Raw genomic sequence first — 24,677 nt, forward strand, 5'->3', positions numbered from 1 at the left:
AACAGCTGATCTCTGACAACCTGCAGCCCCTCAACCTGAATAAAGAGAGAAAGAAGTGAGATTAGAGGACAAAGTTTGATGTTGAAGTCATTGAGACTGAAGAAGGTTCAGACTGGAAGAGTTTAGAAATGTAAAGTCCAAACAGCTGAAGCCACCAGGAGGAGAAGAGTCTCATCAACATGCTGATCACTAACATGCTGCAGAGCTCAGTCCATCTCTGTCCTCCAACATCTGGATCACAACACACACACACACACACACACACACACACACACACACACACACACACACACACACACACACACACACACACACACACACACACACACACACACACACACACACACACACACACACACACACACACACACACACACACACAGTTATTGTGTTTTTATTCTTTCCTAAATATTTTAAACTCTAAAAGTTTATCTTTAATGTTGAACAAGTGTGAATATTTCATTCCAAACTCTTCTATACTGAACTCCAAACCTTTCAACATTTGTTTCCTGAATATTTTATAACTTTGGGGTATATCTCAGTGTAGCTGTTGGTAAAATAAAGGGTTAAACATAGAACTATACAACATAGAACTAGTGTTGTCACGACACCAACATTCTGGTAACGATATCGATACCACCATGTAGTTCGATACGTTTCCAAATAAACAGAGAACACAAAAAATGTCATTAGATACAGCCTGTCTTAAGTACGACCAATGTCTTTAAATGGTTTGTCACTATGCAGTAATCTTTGACAACCTGCAGCCCCTCAACCTGAATAAAGAGAGAAAGTTTCCAGATGTGAGTCAGTAGTTTGGAGATAAACTCAATCACCCTCTTTACTGTTTTCATCTCCATTTAGTCTCAATCTGAAGATTTGGTTTTACTTTTGATAATAATTTCTATGATTTCTTCCTTACTAATGAAATGTCTCTGGGTCTTTCTCTTTACACTCTTTAATAGATTCCATGTGTCTTTAATAGGATTCTGCTTTTCTTACATTTCACCACTTTTATTCATATTTATTTAAATCATTTCTTAGTTGTAGTTAACTTATTTTTGTATTTCACATATTTATGTGCCACTTCTTTAGTTTAGTGTTTTATAGATTCTCTGTATCCTGTATTTTTCCTTTTGACAGAATCTTTTAATCCTTCTTTGATCAATAGAAGATCTTTGTTATTGTTTTCTTTGTTTAACATTTCTTCCTAATTCTGCATTTCTTACAGCTTTATTCACATTGTTGTCTAGATATTCTGATTCCCAGTCACTTGTAATAAATAGCTCTTTTCCACCAGCTCCTACTCAGCCTTACTCCACTTGACCCTACTGGCCTTGCCTCTACTCCACTCAGCCTCACTTGTTTTCCATTACAATAGAACGACCACGGCGTGGGCGGAGTCATCGGAGCTTTCTCCGTCATGCACAAGTAATCACCCCGATGTGATGCTTCACTGTCCGGTGTTTCGGTTTCACTGGTGCTCCTGTTAACTGGTGACTTCTGCCACAAGCTGTTAGTAGCTACTGATGTTAAAATAAGAACAACAAACCATACGATACTTTAAATTCTAATAGAAATGTGGTTAAACAGCGTTCACCAGGACAGCTGCAGACTTTGGTCCTTTTTTGTTTTTTATTGTGTTCAGGTTTAAAAAATGGCGGGTGAATGAGCAGCCTGCCGTCTTCTCGTCTTCGCTCGCTTGGAACCTCAGTGTACTACGGTGTACCATGAAAGTACCTGGTAGCAGGGACCATCATGTAGTGGGAAAGTGTCAAAGGTGAGTAGAGTCAAGAGGAGTAAGGCTGAGGAGGTGGAGCAGCACCTTAACCTATTTAAGGTGCTGCTCTGGTGAGGACAGGTAACTTGTTTAGAACGTATTCAGGAGCGACACTGATCAGGTCCAATCAGCAGTTTTTCCTTTGGACATGTCAAAGTATTTATTTGATATCCACAGTCCAATTGTTGATTCCTGTCCTCAATGACTCGCCCAATACTGAGTTCCTCTAACACAATAAATGTTTCCTCCTACTGCCACTCTCCCTGGCCCGGTTCACAAACTGTGTCTGCACACCTGGCATCCATTAGGTGGAGGCTTTAGAACCTCCACCTTGCCCTAGCTCTGTACTCTGGACTGTCTGTATTACAATCTGTTGTCCTGATTGTTTTGTAAACAGTTGATGTTGTTGGGAACACTGGTTGTACATCAGGCAATTTGACTGTTGATGATGATGAGTAACAGTGATATGACCACTTTATTCAGTAATGAGTAATCTAACGCGTTACTATTTCCAAACCAGTAATCAGATTAAAGTTACTTCTCCAAGTCACCATGCATTACTATTACTATTGTAGCATTACTATTTTAGCGATAATATTTCAGCATTACTATTGTAGTGTTACTATTGGAGTGTTATTACTGTAGATTTACTATTGTAGCATTACTATTGTAGAATAACTATTGTAGCATTACCATTGGTATATAACTATTGTAGCATTAGTATTGTGGCATTACTATTGTAGCATTACTATTGTAGCATTACTATTGTAGCATAACTATTGTAGCATTACCATTGGTATATAACTATTGTAGCATTACTATTGTAGCATTACTATTGTAGCATTACTATTGTAGCATAACTATTGTAGCATTACCATTGGTATATTACTATTGTAGCATTACTATTGCAGCATTACTATTGCAGCCTTACTATTGTAGCATTACCATTGGTATATTACTATTGTAGCATTACTATTGCAGCATTACTATTGCAGCCTTACTATTGTAGCATTACTATTGTAGCATAACTATTGTAGCATTAGTATTGTAGCATAACTATTGTTATATAACTATTGTAGCATTACTATTGTAGCGGTACTATTGTAGCGTTACTACTGTAGCGTTACTACTGTAGCGTTACTACTGTAGCGTTACTATTGTAGCGTTACTACTGTTGCGTTACTACTGTAGCGTTACTATTTTAGCGGTACTATTGTAGCAGTACTACTGTAGCATTACTACTGTATCATTACTATTGTAGCATAACTATTGTAGCATTACCATTGGTATATAACTATTGTAGCATTAGTATTGTAGCATTACTACTTCAGCATAACTATTGTAGTGTTACTATTGTAGCATTACTATTGTAGCATAACTATTGTAGCATTACCATTGGTATATAACTATTGTAGCATTACCATTGGTATATTACTATTGTAGCATTAGTATTGTAGCATTACTACTTCAGCATAACTATTGTAGTGTTACTATTGTAGCATTACCATTGTAGCATAACTATTGTAGCATTACTATTGTGGCATTACTATTGTGGTATTACTATTGTAGCATTACTATTGTAGCATTACTATTGTAGCATAACTATTGTAGCATAACTATTGTAGCATTACCATTGGTATATAACTATTGTAGCATTACTATTGTAGCATTACTATTGTAGCATAACTATTGTAGCATTACCATTGGTATATAACTATTGTAGCATTACTATTGTAGCATTACTATTGTAGCATTACCATTGGTATATAACTATTGTAGCATTAGTATTGTGGCATTACTATTGTAGCATTACTATTGTAGCATCACTATTGTAGCATAACTATTGTAGCATTACCATTGGTATATAACTATTGTAGCATTACTATTGTAGCATTAGTATTGTAGCATTACTATTGTGGCATTACTATTGTAGCATTACTATTGTAGCATTACTATTGTAGCATTACTATTGTGGCATTAGTATTGTAGCGTCCAGCAGGATGAGTTTCTTCTCTACAAAGACTCTTCATTATTAAACAGAAGCGGCTGCTCGTTCTCTCCTCCAAACTAAAGGACTCTTCAACACCCCTCTGGATGGAGCCTCCAGAGAACTGCTCTACATTGACATCGTTCAGGCTCCTGCATTCTCCCTTTTTCAACCCAGAAGAACAAGAAGAAAGTTCAGCAGTGACGTCAGCCAGATGCTGAAAAAAAAGCTTTTTCTGCAGGACAGGTCATACTCCGATAAGAAGCTGCTGAACTCGCAGGCCACGCCCCCTCACAACAGACCACGCCCCCGCAGCAGGCCACGCTTCCTCACAGCAGCCTCACGTCTGTGATTAGGCTTTTAAACTTTTCAACTGCACAGTTTATTTCTGGCCTCCAGGGCTTTCAGAAATACATTTCTCTGAACTGTTTCAGCAATAAAAGAGAGTTGTTGGTCCGGTATTAACTGCAGGAGCTGACAGCTGTTCGTGATGCGTTCAGGTGCATCATGTAAGCCTGCACTCTCACATTTTAACGAGCTGCAGCGCTCGTACAGTAGCGATGTTACGAGCTAAATATGATTAAAATATGACTGATAGTCATGAGCATACTGGAACACGCATGAGCAGCACACGGCAGAGCAGAAGTTTCAGCAGAGCAGCTCCCACATGGTTCGGCCAGGGAGGTTGGAAAAGCCAAAACTAATTTCTTCAGCCAGAAGAAGCTGGAAGAAGGAAATGACGTCATTTTGTTCAGCAGGACCTGAACTGCGAACTTTCATCTTGTTCTTATGGAGGATGAAGAGGACTTTACAGACACACACAGAGCATGCAGTCAGACCTGACCCGCCCCCTTCTCCACTCTGAGCCAATCACAGACCAACTCGATCTAACGGTGCGTTCAGGTGACATAAAATAATTGGAACCAAGAAATGTCAACACTAAACTATATCATTGCTACAAGAACTGCAGAGATTTTGAACTCTTTTTGTCATTTTTTTCTTTTTCAATCAATCAATCGATCAATGAAAGACTTCATTTTTCCCCTTGGGGGGTAATTAAAAGGTTGAATAGCGCAGAGAGTGCAAATATATAAATCTATAAATAGATATATAGATAAATAGATAAATAGATAAATAGATAAATAGATAAATAGATAAATAGATAAATAGATAAATAGATAAATAAATAAATAAATAGATAAATAGATAAATAGATAAATAGTGCAACAACAGACTACAACTACATCACCACATAAATAACTAGCTGCAATAGTAACAATCTGATAATAAAAGCGTGACTCAGATATAAATACAACAAAGAATGAAGGTCAAAGGTTAAATATGTATCAGCAGGTGCAGGAGGCAGTGGTCAGCAGAGCTTTTGGCAAAACCGGTTGTCATTTCTATGTTCAGAGGATGGGGTGTTGTCGGCAGCTGTTGAAAATAACTAAAACGTTACTTGTAATCTAACTTAGTTACTTTTAAAAACAAGTAATTAGTAAAGTAACTAGTAATCAGTAATTAGAATACTTTTTCAAGGTAACTGTGTCAACACTGATTAGTGATGATCAAAGAGCCATGGATCATGAACAGAAAATGGAATCTGATGTGCATCAGATAACCTCGGGGCACCACCTGTTTAACAGGAAATGATGCCAATTTATATCAGTCTCATCAAGATAGACCAAACAAAACTATTCATTGGAATTTAAAGTCATAGTAAAATTTATATCAATTAACACAATTAACCCTCCTATTCTCCTTGGGGTCAATTTGACCCCTTTCAATGTTTATCACTCAAAAAATAATAGTTGCCTTTGATTTTTTTGCTTCATATTTCATGACTTTTCTTAATTTGATGGGGACAACGGATTTAGCATAAAATTTTCATGATAATATTTTTTCAAAGTGCTGAACACATATTGCACGCATTGGTGTTCCTCGGGGGTCAATCTGACCCCAAGCTGTTTTGACTGTATAAAACTGCAGGTGCAGGTGTGTGTGTGTGTCTGTGTGACCCTCTGAACTCACACCTGCCTCAGAACTCATATTTCCCGCGCCGTGGGGGGAGGGGTATTCCCGCAGGGACATGCAAAATAAGGGAGGAGCAAACGTATAAAAGCTTGCGCCGACATCCCTCTTTTCCTCAGTGCGCTCTGTGTAGGTTACTACAGTCTGCACACTCTCTCACATGAGAATGTCCTCCAGGAAAAGGTTCACAGTTAGCGAGGTTTTGGAGCAGCTCTTTGACAGTGAAAGTGACAGAGAGGAGATTGTGTCAGAGACAGAGGATTATGTTGAGGAGGACCCTGATTCTGAAGGATTCTCATCTGATGAGAATGAGAGTGTTGACCCTCCTGTTGTCGCTCAACAACCAGCAGACAGGGTCACCTCCAAAAATGGAAAGATAACATGGTCACTTTCCCCACGTCAACAGCAGGGTAGACTTAGTGCTCCTAATGTTATCAAAATGGTTCCAGGCCCCACAAGATATGCAATCAGCCACACTGAAGATATAAAATCATCATTCGAACTCTTCATTACCTCATCAATTCAGAATATTGTACTTGGGATGACAAATTTAGAGGGAAAGCGTGTCTATGGGGACAGTTGGAAAGACCTGGATGCAGTTGACTTGGAAGCCTACATTGGCTTGCTCATTTTGGCCGGGGTTTATAAATCAAAAGGTGAAGCAACAGCAAGCCTCTGGAACGCTGAGACTGGAAGGGCAATATTTCCAGCCACCATGTCTCTGAAGACTGTCCAAGTTTTGTCCCGTGTCATACGCTTTGATGACAAGCAAACAAGGCAGGGCCGACGAGAACGTGACAAACTTGCAGCAATAAGGGATGTGTGGGACAAGTGGGTGCAGCGTTTACCCCTGCTTTACAATCCAGGCCCCCACGTGACTGTCGATGAGTGCTTGGTTGCGTTTCGTGGGATAACAAAAGAGGAGGGGTGAGTTAGACTGTCTAACTATGTCACAAAAAAGGGAGATGCAAATAAATAACTATGTTTATGAGAGGGAAAGGGGGGTCACCAATATCAATCATTATGCTTGATTCTGTGAGAGTCATGAATGTGCACTTAAAATTAGAAAAGATTTGGATGAAAGATTTGTAAGATACACTAACTCTAAAACTGAAAGTTTGACCTGATGGTGGCGCTACAGGAAAGGTCGTATCATCACCAAAACTCTTTAAGGTTCATACTCTTGTGGCCATCAATATTGTCAGAAAATATGAGAATATTTGTATGAAAAATTTTCAAGATAAATTTATTCTAACTTTGGCCTGATGATTTAACTTTGACCTGATGGTGGCGCTAGAGAACAGGTCAGCTTTCACTATCAAGGGCTTATTTATGTATTCAACAAATAAACAAAGTGTCTGACACAAAAACTCAGGCAACAATTTTCAGTAAATAATTTTCTGGAGACAAATATCCCTGGAGTCAGATTGACCCCTGAGGGTGAAAAGTGTTAGTAAATTTGAGGAGAATAGGAGGGTTAATCATAAAGGATGAAGAATTTCAGAGTTCCTGACATAGAAGAGGTCGACATTTCATCCACCCTTGTACACATTAATAAGACAGCAAGTAGTGACAGTAGGATTCCTAAGATTATATTCATTTAAAATGAAAAGAAGAAAACTACACAGGTTCTGTGTGAGGGTCAGAAAGTAAAGACAGTGGTTCATGAAGCTTCATCTGGCCATCACTAGAATAAACTATTCTATTCTATTTTGTCCCGTCGCTGTGCTTCACTCCACTGATTTGACTGGTTGCTTCATAAGAAGTACTGGTCACTGTGAGGCTCTCGCCTCTGCTCTCTCATCCTCCTCTCTTTCCTTGGTGGATCCTCAGCCTCCTAAGTGATGATATTTTCATCCAGCCACAGGAGCACACCTGAAGTGAGTGTCCTGCTGCTGCTGGGCTTGTCTCATGTGTGGTGTTCTTGCTCGTAGTCGTGTCGGTGTCAGAGTCTGAGGCAGAACTCTGTGACATGGAGCATCACAAACACAGTGAGTGGAGGAAGTAAAGCTGCTGCTCTCCACCTGAACTTACACTGGAAACTTTACTTTGTAGTTTTACTTCCTGATTAATAGAGGAGAAAATATCAAGAGGCTGCAGTGTTCTACTGAGATGTTTTACTGATGTTCTAGAGATGTGAGCAGGAGAACAGAGAGTGGTGGATATTAATGATCAATAATGTCAGAACCTGAGAGCTTCCAGTTTACAGTGAGGACTCTCCAGTCCAGCCGACAGCAGCTTCACTCCTGAATCCTGCAGCTTGTTGTCACTCAGGTCCAGATGTGTCAGACTGGAGGACTGAGAGCTGAGGACTGAGGACAGAGCTCCACAGCTTCTCTCTGACAGACCACAGCTGCTCAACCTGAAGAAGAAGCAACAATGAAAACCAGTTCAATGTTTGTCATGGACTCAGTTCTACATATTTGTTCATGACCCACGTACACAGCTTTGTTGGAGGCTTTGACCACTGGCAGCAGCTTCAGAAGAGCCTCCTCTGAAGCAGAGTATTTCTTCAGGTGAAACTCCTTCAGATCTTCTTCTGATGACAGTAAGATGAAGACCAGAGCTGACCACTGAGCAGGAGACAGTCTACCAGTGTAGAGACGTCCTGATCTCAGGGACTGTTGGATCTCCTCCACCAGAGAACCATCGTTCAGTTCATTCAGACAGTGGAACAGATTGATGTTTCTCTCTGCAGACAGATTCTTACTCAGCTTCTTCTTGATGTACTGGACTGTTTCCTGATTGGTCTGTGAGCTACTTCCTGTCTGTGTCAGCAGACCTCGGAGGAGACTCTGATTGGTCTGCAGTGAAAGACCCAGGAGGAAGCGGAGGAACAAGTCCAGGTGTCCATTTGGACTCTTCAATGCCTCGTCCACTGCTCTCTGATGGAGATGGTGGAGATTGTTCTCCATCAGGACTGTTTGTTGTTGTTCATCCAGGAGGTTGATTCCAGAGCTGATGAAGGTCTGATGGACATGAAGAGCAGCCAGAAACTCCTGAAGGCTCAGATGGATGAAGCAGAAGACCTTGTCCTGGTACAGGCCTTGCTCCTCTTTAAAGACCTGTGTGAACATTCCAGAGTACAGTGAGGCTGCTCTGAGATCCAGGCCACACTCTGTCAGGTCGGAGTCATAGAAGATCAGATTTCCTTTCTGCAGCTCATCAAATGCCAGTTTTCCCAGAGACTCCACCATCTCCCTGCTCTCTGGACTCCAGTGTGGATCTGTGGCAACTCCTCCATCATACTTGACCTTCTTGACTTTGGCCTGGACCACCAGGTGGTGGATGTACATCTGAGTCATGGTCTTGGGCAGCTCTCCTCCCTCTCTGCTCTTCAACACCTCCTCCAGAACTGTAGCAGTGATCCAGCAGAAGACTGGGATGTGGCACATGATGTGGAGGCTTCGTGAGGTCTTGATGTGGGAGATGATCCTGCTGGCCTGCTGCTCCTCTCTGAACCTCCTCCTGAAGTACTCCTCCTTCTGTGGGTCAGTGAACCCTCGGACCTCCGTCACCATGCCGACACAGTCAGGAGGGATGTGATTGGCTGCTGCAGGTCGTGTGGTGATCCAGAGGCGAGCAGAGGGAAGCAGGTTCCCCCTGATGAGGTTTGTCAGCAGCACATCCACTGAGGTGGACTCTGTAACATCAGTCAGGATCTCAGGGTGCTGGAAGTCCAGAGGGAGTCGACACTCATCCAGACCGTCAAAGATGAAGACCACCTGGAGGTCTTCAAAGCTGCAGAGTCCTGCTTCTTTGGTTGGAGCGAAGAAGTGATGAACAAGTCCCACCAAGCTGAACTTCTTCTCCTTCAGCACATTCAGCTCTCTGAAGGTGAATGGAAATGTGAAGTGGACGTCCTGGTTGCTTTGGTCTTCAGCCCAGTCCAGAGTGAACTTCTGTGTCAGGACTGTTTTCCCAATGCCAGCCACTCCCTTTGTCAGCACTGTTCTGATTGGTGGAGATCTTCCAGGTGAGGCTTTAAAGAGGTCTCCTGCTCTGATGCTGCTTTCTGCTCTGGCTGCTCTCCTGGATGCTGTTTCAATCTGTCTGACCTCATGTTCCTCATTGACCTCTGCAGTCCCTCCCTCTGTGATGTGGAGCTCTGTGTAGATCTGCTTCAGGAGGGTGGACTCTCCTGCTTTAGAGAGCCCCTCAAACACAACCTGGAACCTCTTCTTCAGGGCACATTTCACCTTCTGTTGGCAGACTCCAGCAGAAGTTCCTTAAAAGAAGAAAGCAGGAATGAGTTGAGTGTGTTTGACATTGATTGTGAAGATGACAGTGTGTTAGTGGAGATGTTTCTCCTCCATCAGCTCCATCCAGCTCCTCAGTGGAGACCAAACAGCCTCTGATCTGATGCAGATGTTTGCATCACATGAGCAGCAGAGTTCAGGAACTCTCTTTGTGTCTCCTCTTCTCTGCTGCTTGTTTTGGACTTTCTGCCTGTTTCACACTTTCTGTGTCGGACCTGGAAATGACCTGTGTTCTCTGGATGGACTCTGTTTCTGACTGCTTTCTGCTCCAGCTGAGAACATTTCAGCTTCATCTCCATCCTGGGAAATGAGATGTCAGGAAAGGTCGAATCAGCATTTATAACGCTCCACAGAAAGAAGCTTTTATAGGAGATGGGGTCCAAGGAGGCCCAGGGCAACTGGACAGAACTCTGAGTTCAGGATGCCCAAGAGCAAGGCCTTTGGGGAAGAAGCAAGAGGAAATGGTTTTACCAGATGTGAAATAACAAAGCAGCAGAGTACAGCCAGCTTTCAATGCAGCAGCTCTAAATGTGTGTGAGTGTTAATGTGTTTTAATGATCTGTGTTTGACTATGAGAGGTCAAAGTGAGATAAAGGAAAATAAAACAGACGTTGGTAATGAGGTAATGATTCAAATGGTTGGGAAAGGTGTTTTTAATTGTACAAATTGGACTATTACTGGAAAAACTTGTGAAATGTACTAAAGGTAGAAAAGTCGTTGTAACGACTTTCACAAAATACTGTCATGCCCTCCACTTCTCAAACCTAATTTGGTCCATTGGCACCATCTGGTGGCCTCCCTGCCTCATGGGCATGACCTCACCTCCAATAAACTCAACTGCTTCCAGCTGCGGCGGGGAGTGGCCTCCCCACCTGCACCTCTATATAAACACCAGTTGAACATGAACCGACGCCAAACCGTAAAATACTTCAGCCAGGTCCTATGCGTAACTGGATTCCTGTCTGCCTCCTGCCTGCCTGGAACTACGATCCCCTCTAACCTTCCCACTCTGCAGCTGAGTCTCCCCACTCCTGTGCCAGACTCCTCCGCCCGTCCTCTTTGGCTGCGATCGTTTGTACTTTGTTTTCTAGTAGTTTTTCCGTCAGGAGTTTCCCGATCGTTTTCTGTTTTCTTCTTGGTTTTAGTTTTTGCCTTAGTAGGGTTTTTTGTTCCCGCCCTTTTAGTTTAAATAAATCCGTAATTCAAATTCTGTGTCTCCTGTTTTGCTGTCTGCACTTGAGCCTCAGTTCCGTCCCATGACAAATACAGACGTTTCCCAGCAGTGATGCCTGTTAGAAGTCACGTACACCTATGCAAAGTTGTGAAACCAATGATGAAGGTTGGTGAAAAGTGGGCACCAATCCTGTGAAGTTGACTGTGTATGTTTCCATTATGTAAGTCTGTATGTAAATCAGGGCTAGAAAAGATGTTTCCAAACTGCTACTGGGTATTTCGGGGGATTTTGTAGGGAGAGGACTCCCCGTTGCCTGGTAGAATCAGAGGACTGCTTTGGACAATAGATATTGACAGTCAGAAAGTGTTTCACTTGAAGCAGAAAACTCTCTCTGGATTATACTCTGTGGAGTGAAGATTACCACACCAAGCCACAAGCAGAGTCGTTCATTGCAGGGACGCAAAATATCCTTCCTAAACACCCCACATCCTGACTTTAAAAAGGTTTAGTTGATTTTCCCTTCCTTATCTATGATGTGGATTATACCATTTACACCTGGATTTCAGAATTCAGATTTCTCAATTACAGCATTTTTTCTTTTTTTTTACCCGTTTTTTCCTTTTTTTAGGGAGCGAGCAGAAAGGCCGAGGCCGCCTGGAGGCCAGGACCCTATTGTATTTGTAATCTTTCTTCTTCTTATTCTCTTTTATTTGCTGCAAACTTGCATATAAACTCACCAAATTTGGCACGCTCATAAAGACTGCCAATAGAATTAAGGAAATGTAAAAATTAAACCCCAGAATGCTTAAATGTCTCTCTAGCACCACCTCAAAAAACCAAAACGGGCACCATGGCCCGTAGAAATGTCGTAGAGAGATCAAACCGAAGCTCAATTGTTCGTCTCATTGAGACCTAAAAATCACGTGCTGTTACTCCAGACCTAAATCCAACAGGAAGTCCGCAGTTTTCCTTTCAAAGTACAATTTTCCACCAAAAACGGCCCTCAACCTTTGAAGGAGAATACATTTGACCCCCTAAACATGCTCAAGGACTCACCAAATTAGGCATGCTCATTAACACTGGATAACATAAGAAAATGTAAAAATGAACCCCCAGAGAGCCAAAATGTGCTCTTTAGCACCACCTATAAGCACGACCACAGCCACCAAAAACACTTAAACAGCAACCATGGCCTTTAGGAATGTCGTAGAGAGATCAAACTAAAACTCAATTGTTTGTCTCATCGAGCCTGACAAATCACCTGCTGGAACCCCTGACCTAAATCTGACAGGAAGTCCGTAATTTGCCTTTCAAAATAAGATTCGCGAACGCGAGCTAATCTGAGCACAAATATCTATTGACTTCATAAACCTACTAAATGACAGAAAAGACTCTCCTCCTCAATAATCCCCAATATCATTTTCAGTCATGGAGCGGTTCTGTTTTTATTAGCCGTCAAAGTTTTGAACACCAAATCCCGCCTCCTCGTCCACGTGGCTTTTGATGAAAATACACCAATACATAGGTACTGGTGTTGTGTTTTGAATGAGGGGATACTTTTTTTTTTATTTTAAACGGTTCTCCATTAACAATCGTTTTTTCAAGAGGTCCGCATCAGCAGTGCTGATTCTCTCTCACGGCTGCATGCCAAGCTGAGACGGAACACACACACACACACACACACACACACACACACGGACTTGTGTTGCAATACTGCCCTCGTGTGACGAGTTGAAAAACATCCAACTGTGATGTAGGAGAAAGGTGTGTTCATGGAAGAATCTGTTAAGTGTAGCTCTATGAAGTGGTTCTGTGTCTATAGTTCTATGTCTAAAGTTCCGTGTGTTGTTGGTAGTGACCCGGTCAGAGCTCGCCCGCTCACAGGGATTCGTATCCCGTGATTGTAGAGCAATAGTGGAAATAAAGCAGAGTTCAGCTTTTGAAGCTCCTGTCTTGTTGTCAAGTCCTGGGGCGTGTTAACCCGGACCACTAGAACCAAGTTACCTGTTACTAACCAGACGTCACGAGCTCTAGCTATGCTTCCAGGCTGGACAGCTATAAAGGGAACACTTGTCTCCACTCCTTGTTATTTGACTCGGCCATTGGACTCGCAACATATTTTAATCATCTTGATTTCGTCCAACTCTGTTTTTAAACCTGGGTTGAGCTTGAATCATTTTTTAATGATTTTAATTTAATATTTCTTTAATTGACTCAAACCTTCAGACATCATTTGGACTGTAAATCTTCTAAAAGGACGGCTGAAAAACAGAGCACAACTTTGGAAACTTTGGAAGATACTGCCTTGTACTGCCACCACCACCACCACCCTGCCCAGTGGGTGTTCCAGAGCGCTCGGTGGCGGGTGAGGGGGGGAGGGGCTCATTTTATGCCCACAAATCCAAGCTTTCACTTACAGTAGTATGTGGTTTGTTTAGTAGTTACTGATGAAGCAAAAGTCTGGCTTCATGAGAAAGAAGTTCTATTAATGATGCGTCTCATAGCGGAGCGCCCCCTGCTGTCTCATGCAGACCTCAGCCTGCGGTCAGAACGCCATACAAGACCTGGAAGTGAAGTTAGTTACAATCATGTTCCATGATTACTTCATAAAATACTCTGGCTTCACTTCCATGCAGTAATGTAACATAATGATCCCAAAGATCCCTGCAGAGGGGCGGAGCCTCCAGCACAGGGTGGAGGAGGAGGAGGAGGAGGAGGAGGAGGAGGAGGAGGAGGATCAGGAGGAGCAGGAGGAGGAGGAGGATCAGGAGGAGGAGGAGGTGCAGGAGGAGGAGGAGGTGCAGGAGGAGCAGGAGCAGGAGATGGCATGCTCTTTGTGAGATAAGACCAGGTTCCAGGTCAGGGACACCTGGGGAGGAACCTGTGTGATTTCCAGGTGAAGAACACTTAAAGGCCCCGACGGGCCATGGGGCGAGGTCCCGACAAACGCTGCTTACAGCTTTCATTTTCTTTGTTTTTCCTCTTTGTTTTTGTTTTCCAAATTTTTATTTCTTATTTCTATTTCTATTTCTATTTCTATTTCTTTTTCTTTTCTTTGTTTTGTTGTTTATATTTTTTCCAATTTATTAATTTTCCCCTCTATATTTTAAAATTTTTCAAGCTCCTGTTCTTCCCATTTTTTAGTGTTATGGATTTCTATCTTGGTTTTTAGTTCAAAATTTCCCCAATTTTCCCAGGTTATTTGTTTTTCCCTTTTTGAACAAGATTTTTCCCTTACGAACAAGATTCTGGATTTTTGATAGTTGATATTATAGGAAATGTAGCGGCTTGGGACACTTCAGTTCTCTTCTCCTCTCATTCACAGCAGTAGTTGCTGACAGGTTGCTAAAACCACGACCACAGAGGTGCTGCAGAGAGGATGAACTGGAAACGTCTCCCCTCTGTCTCACCGAGCTCAATGGAAGTCCAGGTTAAGATATTTTATGTTTTTTCACTTGCGGGCCGACTTTAGTTTAAAACTAATTATGTTTACTTATATACCATTTGATCTACTCTATAAAAGCATTGTAATATTCAATATTAATCTACTTGCATTATTGCTGCATGCTTTGCCCTTTCCCAAGCTTTAATAAAGCAGAACATCATGTAATTAAAGTACTAAACGGTGGACAGTCCTGATTTCCAACGTTCTCAACGGGATTTAAAGGTTCTGATGTGTGCTCCAAACAAAATACTCTTACAGGGTACTCCAGCAGAGTTGAAGTAAATAAAACCATGTCCTTGAGACCTACGCCAGGTCACTAAAGAATTTCTCTGAAACCTAACAAGTGCTGGTGGAACCCAGAGGAAAGCAGTAGTGAACCAGGGTGTCTGCTACGTCGGCCTATCAGCTGGGCTGCTGTGCTGGGTGACATATCCAGATGAAGAGAGGGATGACTCTGGGATGAAAACTGAGAGTATTCAGAGCTAATCTCCTCGCCTGCCAGCTTAAACAGACACCGAGAAGATTGTCCTCTGTCTGTTAAAAAAAAGTGGGGGCTCGGGATCCGGACCCTTTAAATGGAGAGCTGGTAAAATATCATTCTGGGTTTGACAGAGATCAAATCCTCTTACTGCTCCACAGACGCTCAGCCAGCTCCTCCTGCTTCATCCTCCTCAGGAAGTCCAGGGTGATCCTCAGAAATGACTCTCTGCTGCTCCTCTGCTCTTCATCCTCATCCTCCCTCTCACTCTCTGAGCATGCTGGGTAATCTGGACTCAGGAGCTTCTTCATCTTCTTCAGCTCCTTCTTCATGAAAGTCACCATGTTGTCCTCCAGCAGCTGGAACAGAGAAACATCTGGAGTTGACTTTGAGCTGAAACTGAAGCCAGATTGAGATGTGAGTGTAAATCCAGTGCAGAGAGCAGGATGGACAACATGTGAAGCCAAATCACACTTCATGTGGGATCTCCAGCAGAAGCAGCTTCAAGCATCAGTGAAGACTGGAAGCTGGATGAAGGTTGGACTGTTTCACTTTGGACCTGAATGGATCTAATAAGCTGAGTGTCTGTTTCATGTTTCAGCTGGAAGTCACAGCAGCTTCTTCTGTCTCATGATGTGACAGTAAAGTGTTGAATGGAGACGTGTTCTCACCATAAATGTGGAGTCCAGATGTCTTTGATGCTGAGGGGCGGAGCCACCACGGAGAAGCTGGGAGCTCTGCTGGCTCACGCTGCAGAAACATGTTGACTTTGTTAAAGCTGCTGTGTGGTGTGATGAGGAATCCTGAGACAAACACTGATTCTCACCCCTCATCACCACTTCCTGCTTCACATTTAAAAGTTAAGGGTTCCCCCATAGACCAGTCACTCTTCATGGACACACAGCTGGATGGAAACCCAGAGTCAGAGCTAAAAACAAACACAACATCAGGAACAGACTGACTGGAACAATGGAAGATACATGGAAGAACTGAGACTTTGATTCTCTAAGTCAGACTTTGTGATAATTCTGTGAGGATATTTAATAGTTATAAACTGTAGTTCCACATTTAAAGTTACTCTACCAGAAAAACAATCTTCAAAATGTACTTCCCATAAAACAGATCCCTTCTGCAGAGAGAATAAACCAAAACACCAAAAACAATACCATTATTGGGCTGAAGATTCCATTGAACCCCTCCAAGCATTCTCCCCCAGAGGAGAAACACCAGGAACAATGAACAGGCCATAAAACAGCGGGGGAGCGAGCCAGAGAGACCGGAAGTTTTCAACCCCCCAGGTTGATAACCAATGAGGATGGTCGAATCCGGCCCAAACACCACAGGGGTCCGAAATTCAAGCTTGGTGAAACTTTTCCTACCAACTCTCTCTGCTTCTCAATCTGACCATCGAGGGAGACACAAGTCTCTGCTTGCCTCAGGATGGAATAAGAGAGCACCAAGTAGGAACAAAAGAAACACCAACATCAGCCCGCTGGACGAGCAGGACACAGTTTGGACTACTTCTTCTGTTTCCTCTATTTTTGGGGGGGGATTCTGGAGACCAGAGCCATCGTCTCCTCTCCAAAATCATCCTCTCATCTGTCCACTCCTGCAGCTGAAGCCAAGCCTCTGAATTCAGGACGCTGAATTACCACTCTTTCACAGAACCAACAGCACCACGGACGGTGCTGTCCAGCACCAAACCACGGACGGTGCTGTCCAGCACCAAACCACGGACGGTGAGAGCTTTTTTCTTGGGAGATATATTGTTAGATTACCGTGAAGCTAACATGCAATGTGTTTCAATGTGCCGCTGAGAAGGCTGCAGCATCTCATATGTTTGTGTACTCGCGTTCACGCGCACCAACCAAGTCCGGGAATTGAGTTTTCCAACTCAGAACCAGAGGTCCAAGTGAGTTCCAGTAGACTGGAAGTTCTCTGTGGAGGAACCAGGTTCAGAATTGAGCGTCGCCAGAATTCTCTGTCTTTCTCTTGTCTTCCCTTTTTCTTATTTCCCCCTTCCTTCTACTAACCTGGATCTGCCTCGCAGATATGCGCCCCCCTTACCTGATCAGATAAGGTCACAGACTCACAGCTACATGCAACCAACTTTTATCTGCTGCAAGAGCACATCTGCCTCGATCACAAGAGTTCTAACTGCAGGTCCCGTCCTCCACTTAGGACTCCGGTGCTCAGAACCGGGCCAACGGAACCGGCCTTTGTTACGCCCTCGGTAGACTGCCTCGCTCCGAGACCACCCTCGCGCATGCGCGCTCCACGGACGTCTTGTTTCTCTGGCCGCTAAGCAACCGCTGCGTCCCCAGAAAGAGCGAGTCAAACGCCTCTAGTGGTTGCGTGGGTCATCACAATCCCTCTTGACATCCACCTGGTGGACGCATCAAGCCATTGTGCTCTCCCTCTGTGCGCCACCGCACGCCCCTAGTGGTCATCACGGTAACCACACTGACCCGCCAACGTTTGCCTCCACCTGGTGGACATTCGAGGTCATTACATTCCAGACCCCACACACACACACACACACACACACACACACACACACACACACACACACACACACACACACACACACACACACACACACACACACACACACACACACACACACACGCACACACACTCTTTGTACATAGTGTTTGCTGTTTAATAGATTAGATCTCCGTGTTAGATGTCGTTTGCTATTTGTATGTGTTGATTTATGAGATGATTTCAGAATTATTTATGGATTAATACATTTTATTAATAAACGCCTGTTAGCTGAATTGTACGCTTCTTGGTGATTATTGTGTATTTATTGTTGACAATTCACTGGTTTGTAACAGTCTGTGCTCGGATCTCACACCTTCCATTTCATTTAAGATTGTTATATTTTACGCAGAAATATTGACTAACTTATAATAAATGTTTTACATACGAGACTGATATTTTGGTATTAGCTATTTCCAGTTTATCTGGTGGTGCCACGATTTATTATTAATACATATATATGTATATATGATAATAAATTTATGCAAATTAATATTTTTTTTATTGCTGAATAATTTTTGATAATTTATTCATTTTTTGTAAGTAATTACTCAATTACTTTAGGAGTTGTTAATGAGTAAATGACTGTTTACTTTCATGAATAATTTCAATTTTTCATAAATTACTTCCAGTGATTTATTACTTTCAGTAAACTATTACTTACAGTAATTTAATGCTAATAACCAACCATAAATCCCAACACCATCAACACTCATTTGTACTCATTTCCAACCTGCAGTTTCCCAAATCGATCCACCAAAGTTGATGTTTACAAACAAAACATCAAACTGTGTTGATGTTTCCTAACTGACATCATCTTGGGAAATCTGCCACAAGGGTTTCTGGGATATCAAAGATGGCGTCGCAGAAGCTGAAGCAAAATGATCAACATTGGACCGATTCAGCCCAAAATAAAATACTGGATTTTCTCAGAGAAAGAGGATTAGAACCTCCAGAATATTCTTAAATGTTGTGAAACTGATTATTAATCAGCAAGAGGTCAACACTCTGGTATGTTCCTTTAAATTTAAATGCTGGAATTATGTGTTTGTGTGAGTGTCATGACGAATTCCATTCAGAAAGGTATTAATGTATTAGAGATCAACATCAACAACTGAAACTGGATCCTACATGTTTCATGTTTCCCAAATGGATTCTGGTCGAATAACTTTAAAGTTAAAAATCATTCAGTTCAAATCTTTTACATCCCCCCCATCCCCCTCTCCTCTGGTGTTCCCCAGGGCTCTGTACTTGGTCCCACATTCTTCTTAATTGTCCATCTCTTCCACTTGTCCATATTTCTCATAAATACCTCATGATGTTTCTTTGCTATGTAGACGACACTCAGCTCTACGTCTCCATCAAACCAACTTCACCCTCCCACCCACCTCCATCAGTGACTAACTGCAGGACATCAAGTCCTGGTTCTTCTTCTAATTGATCAAACTCAGCAGTGATAAAGAAGTTCTCCTCATATGATTCAGGTCCATTAAAGGTCCTAGTTTGTCCACCATCATGGACAGCTCCTCTGGTTCCCCTCCAGTCAGGGTGAGGAGTCTGGGTGTCTTCCTCGACAGCACTCTGTTATTTCCAACCCACATCAATAGAATGACTGAGTCAGCATATTTCCACCCTGGTAACATCAAGCACTGTTGCTCCTCCCTCTCACCCAGCAGCATCTCCACACTGCTCCACACCCTGGTCACCTCCATCTGTTTCCTTCTCTCTGGTCTCCCTCTCAAATCCTCCAGAAACTCCACCTGCTGTCAAATTCTTCAGTATGAATCATCATCAGAACACCTTCCATCCTTCACATGACCCTGCTTCTCCAGAAACTCCACTGACTTCAGTTCAACAGCTTCAGTTCATAATTCTTTTCCAGACATTCAAGTTCATGATGAAGCTCCTCCCTCTGTACCTCATTGATCTCCTCTGTCCCTCACCCTCCTCCTTCACGTCTCACCAGCGTCCACAGTACTTCTCTGACCTCCTCTCTCAGCCTCACTTACCTCCAGCCTGGATGAACATCAGGAGGTCCAGAGCCTTCAGCCAGCAACTCTGGAACTTCTTCTCAACCAACATCCAAATCATCCAATCACTGACAACTTTCAAATCTTGTCTTCAAACTTTGAAACCAGCAGATTCATCATCAAAATAGGACTTTTGAAAGAGTGTAGGATCAGACTTTGCTGCTCAGTTTGCAGTTTGGACTCTTGTACTAAAATACTGGAAGTGAATCTTAGAGTGAGCACAACTTCTCTCACTCTGGTTTTGAGGAAATAAAAGAAAAGAAAGAGTTTCTTACTTTGTGTCTGAAGGTCCAGGTTCAGTACTGAAGTTTGGTGGACGAGGTTTGGACCAGTCACTCTTCATAGACAAGCTGCTGGATACTGAAGACCCTGCTGTGTGTCTGAGCTTCTCACCTCTACACACACACACACACACACACACACACACACACACACACACACACACACACACACACACACACACACACTTTGATGACTGTGTGATGAGGAGTCAAACATTCCAACCACCAATGATCCCGTCACTTTCTAATTTATTTTCAACCCGTCACCTGACACTGTCCCCAAACGTCACAAAACACCGTCCCCTTACTCTCTTCTGATGTGAGGAGGACCACCAGCCAAAACCACCCAGGAGGTGATTCTAGAATAAAGAAGTAGAATCTTCCTGAAAGGCCCAGTCAGTCACCAGATCTCAATCCAATAGAACCTGAATTTCTCCTCTTACAGATTAAACTTGGATTAGAAAGGCCCACAAAGCAACATCAAGTGAGCGGCTCTGCGGTGAAGCCTGGAAGAGCATTAAAATAGAGGAAACCCAGCGAGCGCCTGCTGACGTCATGAGTTCCCAACTTCAGCCAGTCATTGCCTGCAAAGGCTTTTCAACAAGTGTGAGAGATGAAGGATTGATTCTCTCTTATTTCATTGGTTCAGTGACTTTTGAGCCTCTGACATGAAGGGATTGTGTTCAAATCCTTTAGTTCCTCACATTGTTATGGGATGTTTTAGTTGAAGCCACTGAATTAAAGCTGAAGTCTGGAGGGTTTCATTTCTATTTCCTGTGGTAATATACAGAACACAATGAGACAAACTTTGTCTCTGGACAAATCTTTGTAGACCAAACTGTAAGTTAGTGATGTGGGACGTTTGGACTTCAGTGTCATGTGGAGACTTCCACTTCCTTTAAACTCCCTGTTGGAAAGGTGACACTGCTCTGACCTTGGATCAGGTTAAGAGGAGTTAGAAACTCTGACCTGAAAGACAACACATGATCTTCTAGTCTTTGTCCTTTCCACTGCTTGTCCTTGTGTCTTTCATGATCACATTGGGACTGATCATGGGGACGGTGGAATGTCTCTGCACCTCATGTCCTTTACTGCAGCTCTTTTTCTGCTGCCTGTTGAAATCACTTCAGCTCACTTTGGATGACTTGAAATCACTGAGCCTTGAGACGTGTCAATACAGCAGAGCCACTTTTACTACATTTCATCTTTCTATGGAGTTTACATTTAGTGTCCATTCTTCTGTTTGCTGTTTGACTGAATGCAGGAGGGGGGGACGTCTCTTACCTGTCCACACACTCTGGTGGGTCTTCTTCATCCACGTCCCACATGTTGAGTCAGACAGAGAGAAACACACCAACCTGCTCAACACACACACACACACACACACACACACACACACACACACACACACACACACACACACACACACACACGCCGAGACAAAACAGAGAAAGAAGAAAAACAAGAAGCATAAATAATGAACAAACAGAGGAAATAAGATGAGAGAAGAAAATATAGAAACATGGAAAATACAACAATCAATAGGATTAATGTCAGTTGGAGTTTTCAGGGAAAAAAATGAAGCGTCTGGATGATAAATAATGAGATGATTGAGTCGTGTGTGTGTGTGAGTGTGTGTGTGTGTTTGAATGTTTTAGACTAACACAAACATGAGCCAATCAGAGTGAAGGAGGGCTGAAGCCCCGCCCACTGCTGAATGTTTTCAGAGTTTCTCCATGGAGAAGAAAAGAAGTGAAGAAAGGAGTTAAATGGAGGATGAAATGATTGTCCAACAGGTGAAGAAGAAGAAAGCAGCTGTCAGAGGTTTGTGATGGTGTGAATGAAAGAGAAAAAGAGAAGTTAGAAAGTCTTTTGCTCCGTTGTGGAAGCTTCTAAAGAGCTGACAGATTCTCACCTGAACTCTCTTCTCTTCTTCTTACAGACACTTTTCCACGTGTGAGGAAACTTGTGGAGAGAAGAAGCTGCTCTTCGTCCGTCTCAGTCCGTCTTCGTCTGTCTCAGTCCGTCTCTGATGTCTGACAGCGTCGACGTTCTCTTTCCTGCTCTGACACACCCAGAGGAGGACATTCCTGAGAAAACCTGTTTGAAACCTGCTTCATGACGTCAATCTGAACTTTAAAGTGAAGGTGGAGCTTTAATATAAAGTCTGACACTTTATTTGGAGGAAGAAGTTTTCTCTTCGAACAGCTGTTCAACATGTGGCTCTTCAGCTCCTCTGTAGCGGCTCCCTGAAGCTTCACTGAATCACACTGAAACCAACATTGTGTTGTGGTTGCACTGGGAAGAAGGGCTCACATTAGAAGGGGCGGGGCCAGGTGACATAAGCGGAGAGAGGAGGTGTGGTGCACTGACGTCGGGGGTGGAGTCAGAGGGAGTGGAGCTTCACCTGTTGGAATGTTTGGCCTGTTGGAATGTTTGGCCTGACAGCTTCAGTCTGGGTGAAGAAAGAAAGACTCTCCACTCCACCCACCGTCTGTCTGCTTCCACCACTTCTACACTCTTTTATTTTCATTCTATTTACACACCAGAGTCTTTTTCAAAAGGAATCTGGTCTCTTGTGAAAACCACTTTGTAAAAAACAACAAATGAAAATGAAAAACAAGCAAAAATGAGTAATGGAGGATAAAACAAACAACCAAAAGCTTAAAAAAACTTAAATGATGAGAGTTTTAAAACTTTAAAAAATAAAATATGAACCTGAATATGAATATGAAACTGCTCCAAACAGCTGCTAATGAAACGTTGACCAGCCTGGATTGTAACTGAAACTTTATAAAGCAACATCAGACACACTTTAGAGCTTGTATCATAACCAGGGGTCTTCAAGGTTTTCCAGGCCAAGGACCCCAAACTGATGGAGAGACGGAGCAGGGACCCCGACTATACATATTGTATGAAACTGTGTTTTATATGAAGCTGGCCTGGCGCCATGTATAAACAGAGCTACTGTGTTATTGTCCATTCAATACTAAGCTATTGAAGTAATACACAGGTTGATATTTTCATGTTTTTAAACATGAACAAGCTGCAGGGTGGCTGTGCCACTGCCTGTTTCAAACAGACGTCTTGCCTACGACACTGAGCTGTTGGAATAATTCAGATTCATGTTTTAATCTGAAGCAGACATGTAGAAATGAACTCAATCCTCAAGCCGTCTGTGGATGCTCACATACTCCCACATTAGTGTGACCTCTGACCCTGATGAGCAGCAACTGATGTGTCCTTGGACGGACGGAGGTCGTCAGGCAGAGGTCAAACCATCTCAGTAAAGGAGTTCTGAAATCCTCCCTCCAGCGCCTCCCAGTGGTCAGGAACTGCTGGTGTTACAGGAGGAGAGAGCACAGCAGAACCTGCCAGTTCCTCCACTGATGGAGACATGGAGACATGGAGGATCTTCCCTTTCTGACGCGCTCCCTCCATCGTCTGCTGGTTTGGAGAAAGCCTTCCATTCTGTCATACATGTGTACGGCCACCTTGCAGAGAAGCGTTCAGTTTGTTCAGCTCAGAGAAAATCAGCAGCATATGAACGTTTGGTTCCCCAGACATTGTGGCTGAAACATGCAGCCAGCTCTGTGAGCTTCTGGAGGAGGAAACACTCCAGAATAGACCAGAGTTTTAGACCAGGAAAATCTACCAAAATGATTTATATTTATTCTTGTGCCTCCGTCTTTAAGAGGCGAGGCGCTCAGATTACTATTCCTAGGATCACGTTTATTTTTAATCTGCTTCTTCTTCCGCCGGTATTTCTGCGCAATCACGACGTCTCCCCATCAGGATACATGTTTAGTACACAGCTTATGGCCCCTGATGAGGACACCACTTAGCAAGCAGACACATAATCACTGCTTTCACTGTGGGACAGGAAGAGACGGACTTCTCCTAGACATCCTGCAAAGCCAGCAGGCAGACCCACCCTAAGATGGAATGACCTCATCAAGTACCAGTCAGAGCGAGGCAGAGAAGGAGGAACAGCAGAAGGGGCGTGGCCAGCCTTGCCCTGCAGCAAGGTAGAAATAAATAGGAGAGAGAGACAGGCCACAGCCACAGACAGCAGAGAGAGACAGACAATAAAGACTTCAGAGGGGAAAACACCAGGAAGAAGAGGGACGAGGGAGGAGACTGCCGATACCCAACAACTCAACTGAGCTGGGGCGCCAAAAGCCCAGAAGATGACATCATCCATCAGGTCCTGGAGATTTTCCAGATTTCAGTATTGAGATAGCAGCAGCAAATTCCTCTAGTGAAATAGGTCATATAACCTGGCCCTGGTATTTTCTATAAGATTAGGGAGTTTGCATGTTTCCCCATGTGTCCATGGGTTTCACAGTCCAAAAACATGCATGTAAGGTTAATCAGTGACATAAATTTCCCCTCGGTGTGAACATGAGTGTGTGTTTGTCCTGTGATAGACGGTGACCTGTCCAGGTGTGTCCTGTCCTCGTCCATAGCAGGCTGGGATCAGCGTCAGTACCCCACGACCATGAGGGGGATACAAGATGGAGGGATTATTTAAGAAGTTCTCCTTAGAAGCAGTTTTCTGGAGATTCAAAGGTTTAGAGTCTTGAGTGAAACTTCCGAATAATGTCATTTATTTTGAAAGGTTTCTATTGATTTCAACATTCTCTATTCGAATTTTTCTGATTTGTT

The 24,677-nt window shown here is 43.1% G+C and overlaps 1 protein-coding gene across 4 annotated transcripts in view; it reads right to left on the bottom strand.

The window, feature by feature from the left end:
- Positions 1-22,076, bottom strand: part of LOC308128381 (protein NLRC3-like) — a 23,143-nt gene extending 1,067 nt beyond the window's left edge. For 2 of the 4 annotated variants that reach the window (XM_080494089.1, XM_080494088.1), the window contains exons 1-5: positions 15,826-15,899; positions 15,306-15,513; positions 8,241-10,026; positions 7,987-8,160; positions 1-35 (exon numbers count right to left, since the gene is read on the bottom strand). The exon at positions 1-35 is cut by the window's left edge and continues 148 nt beyond it. In XM_080494089.1, the coding sequence (XP_080350215.1) occupies positions 1-35; positions 7,987-8,160; positions 8,241-10,026; positions 15,306-15,513; positions 15,826-15,828 (2,206 nt within the window). In that variant the 5' untranslated portion in view covers positions 15,829-15,899. Of the gene's footprint in view, positions 36-7,432; positions 8,161-8,232; positions 10,027-15,305; positions 15,514-15,825; positions 15,905-15,980; positions 16,083-20,003; positions 20,124-21,293; positions 21,368-21,924 lie in introns of those variants that run through there. The other 2 variants (XM_080494090.1, XM_080494091.1) reach the window with 2 other exon arrangements.
- Positions 22,077-24,677: the final 2,601 nt, after the last annotated feature.

Source organism: Lipophrys pholis (assembly GCF_963383615.2).
Source record: "Lipophrys pholis genome assembly, contig: SCAFFOLD_24, whole genome shotgun sequence".
Lineage (NCBI taxonomy): Eukaryota > Metazoa > Chordata > Actinopteri > Blenniiformes > Blenniidae > Lipophrys > Lipophrys pholis.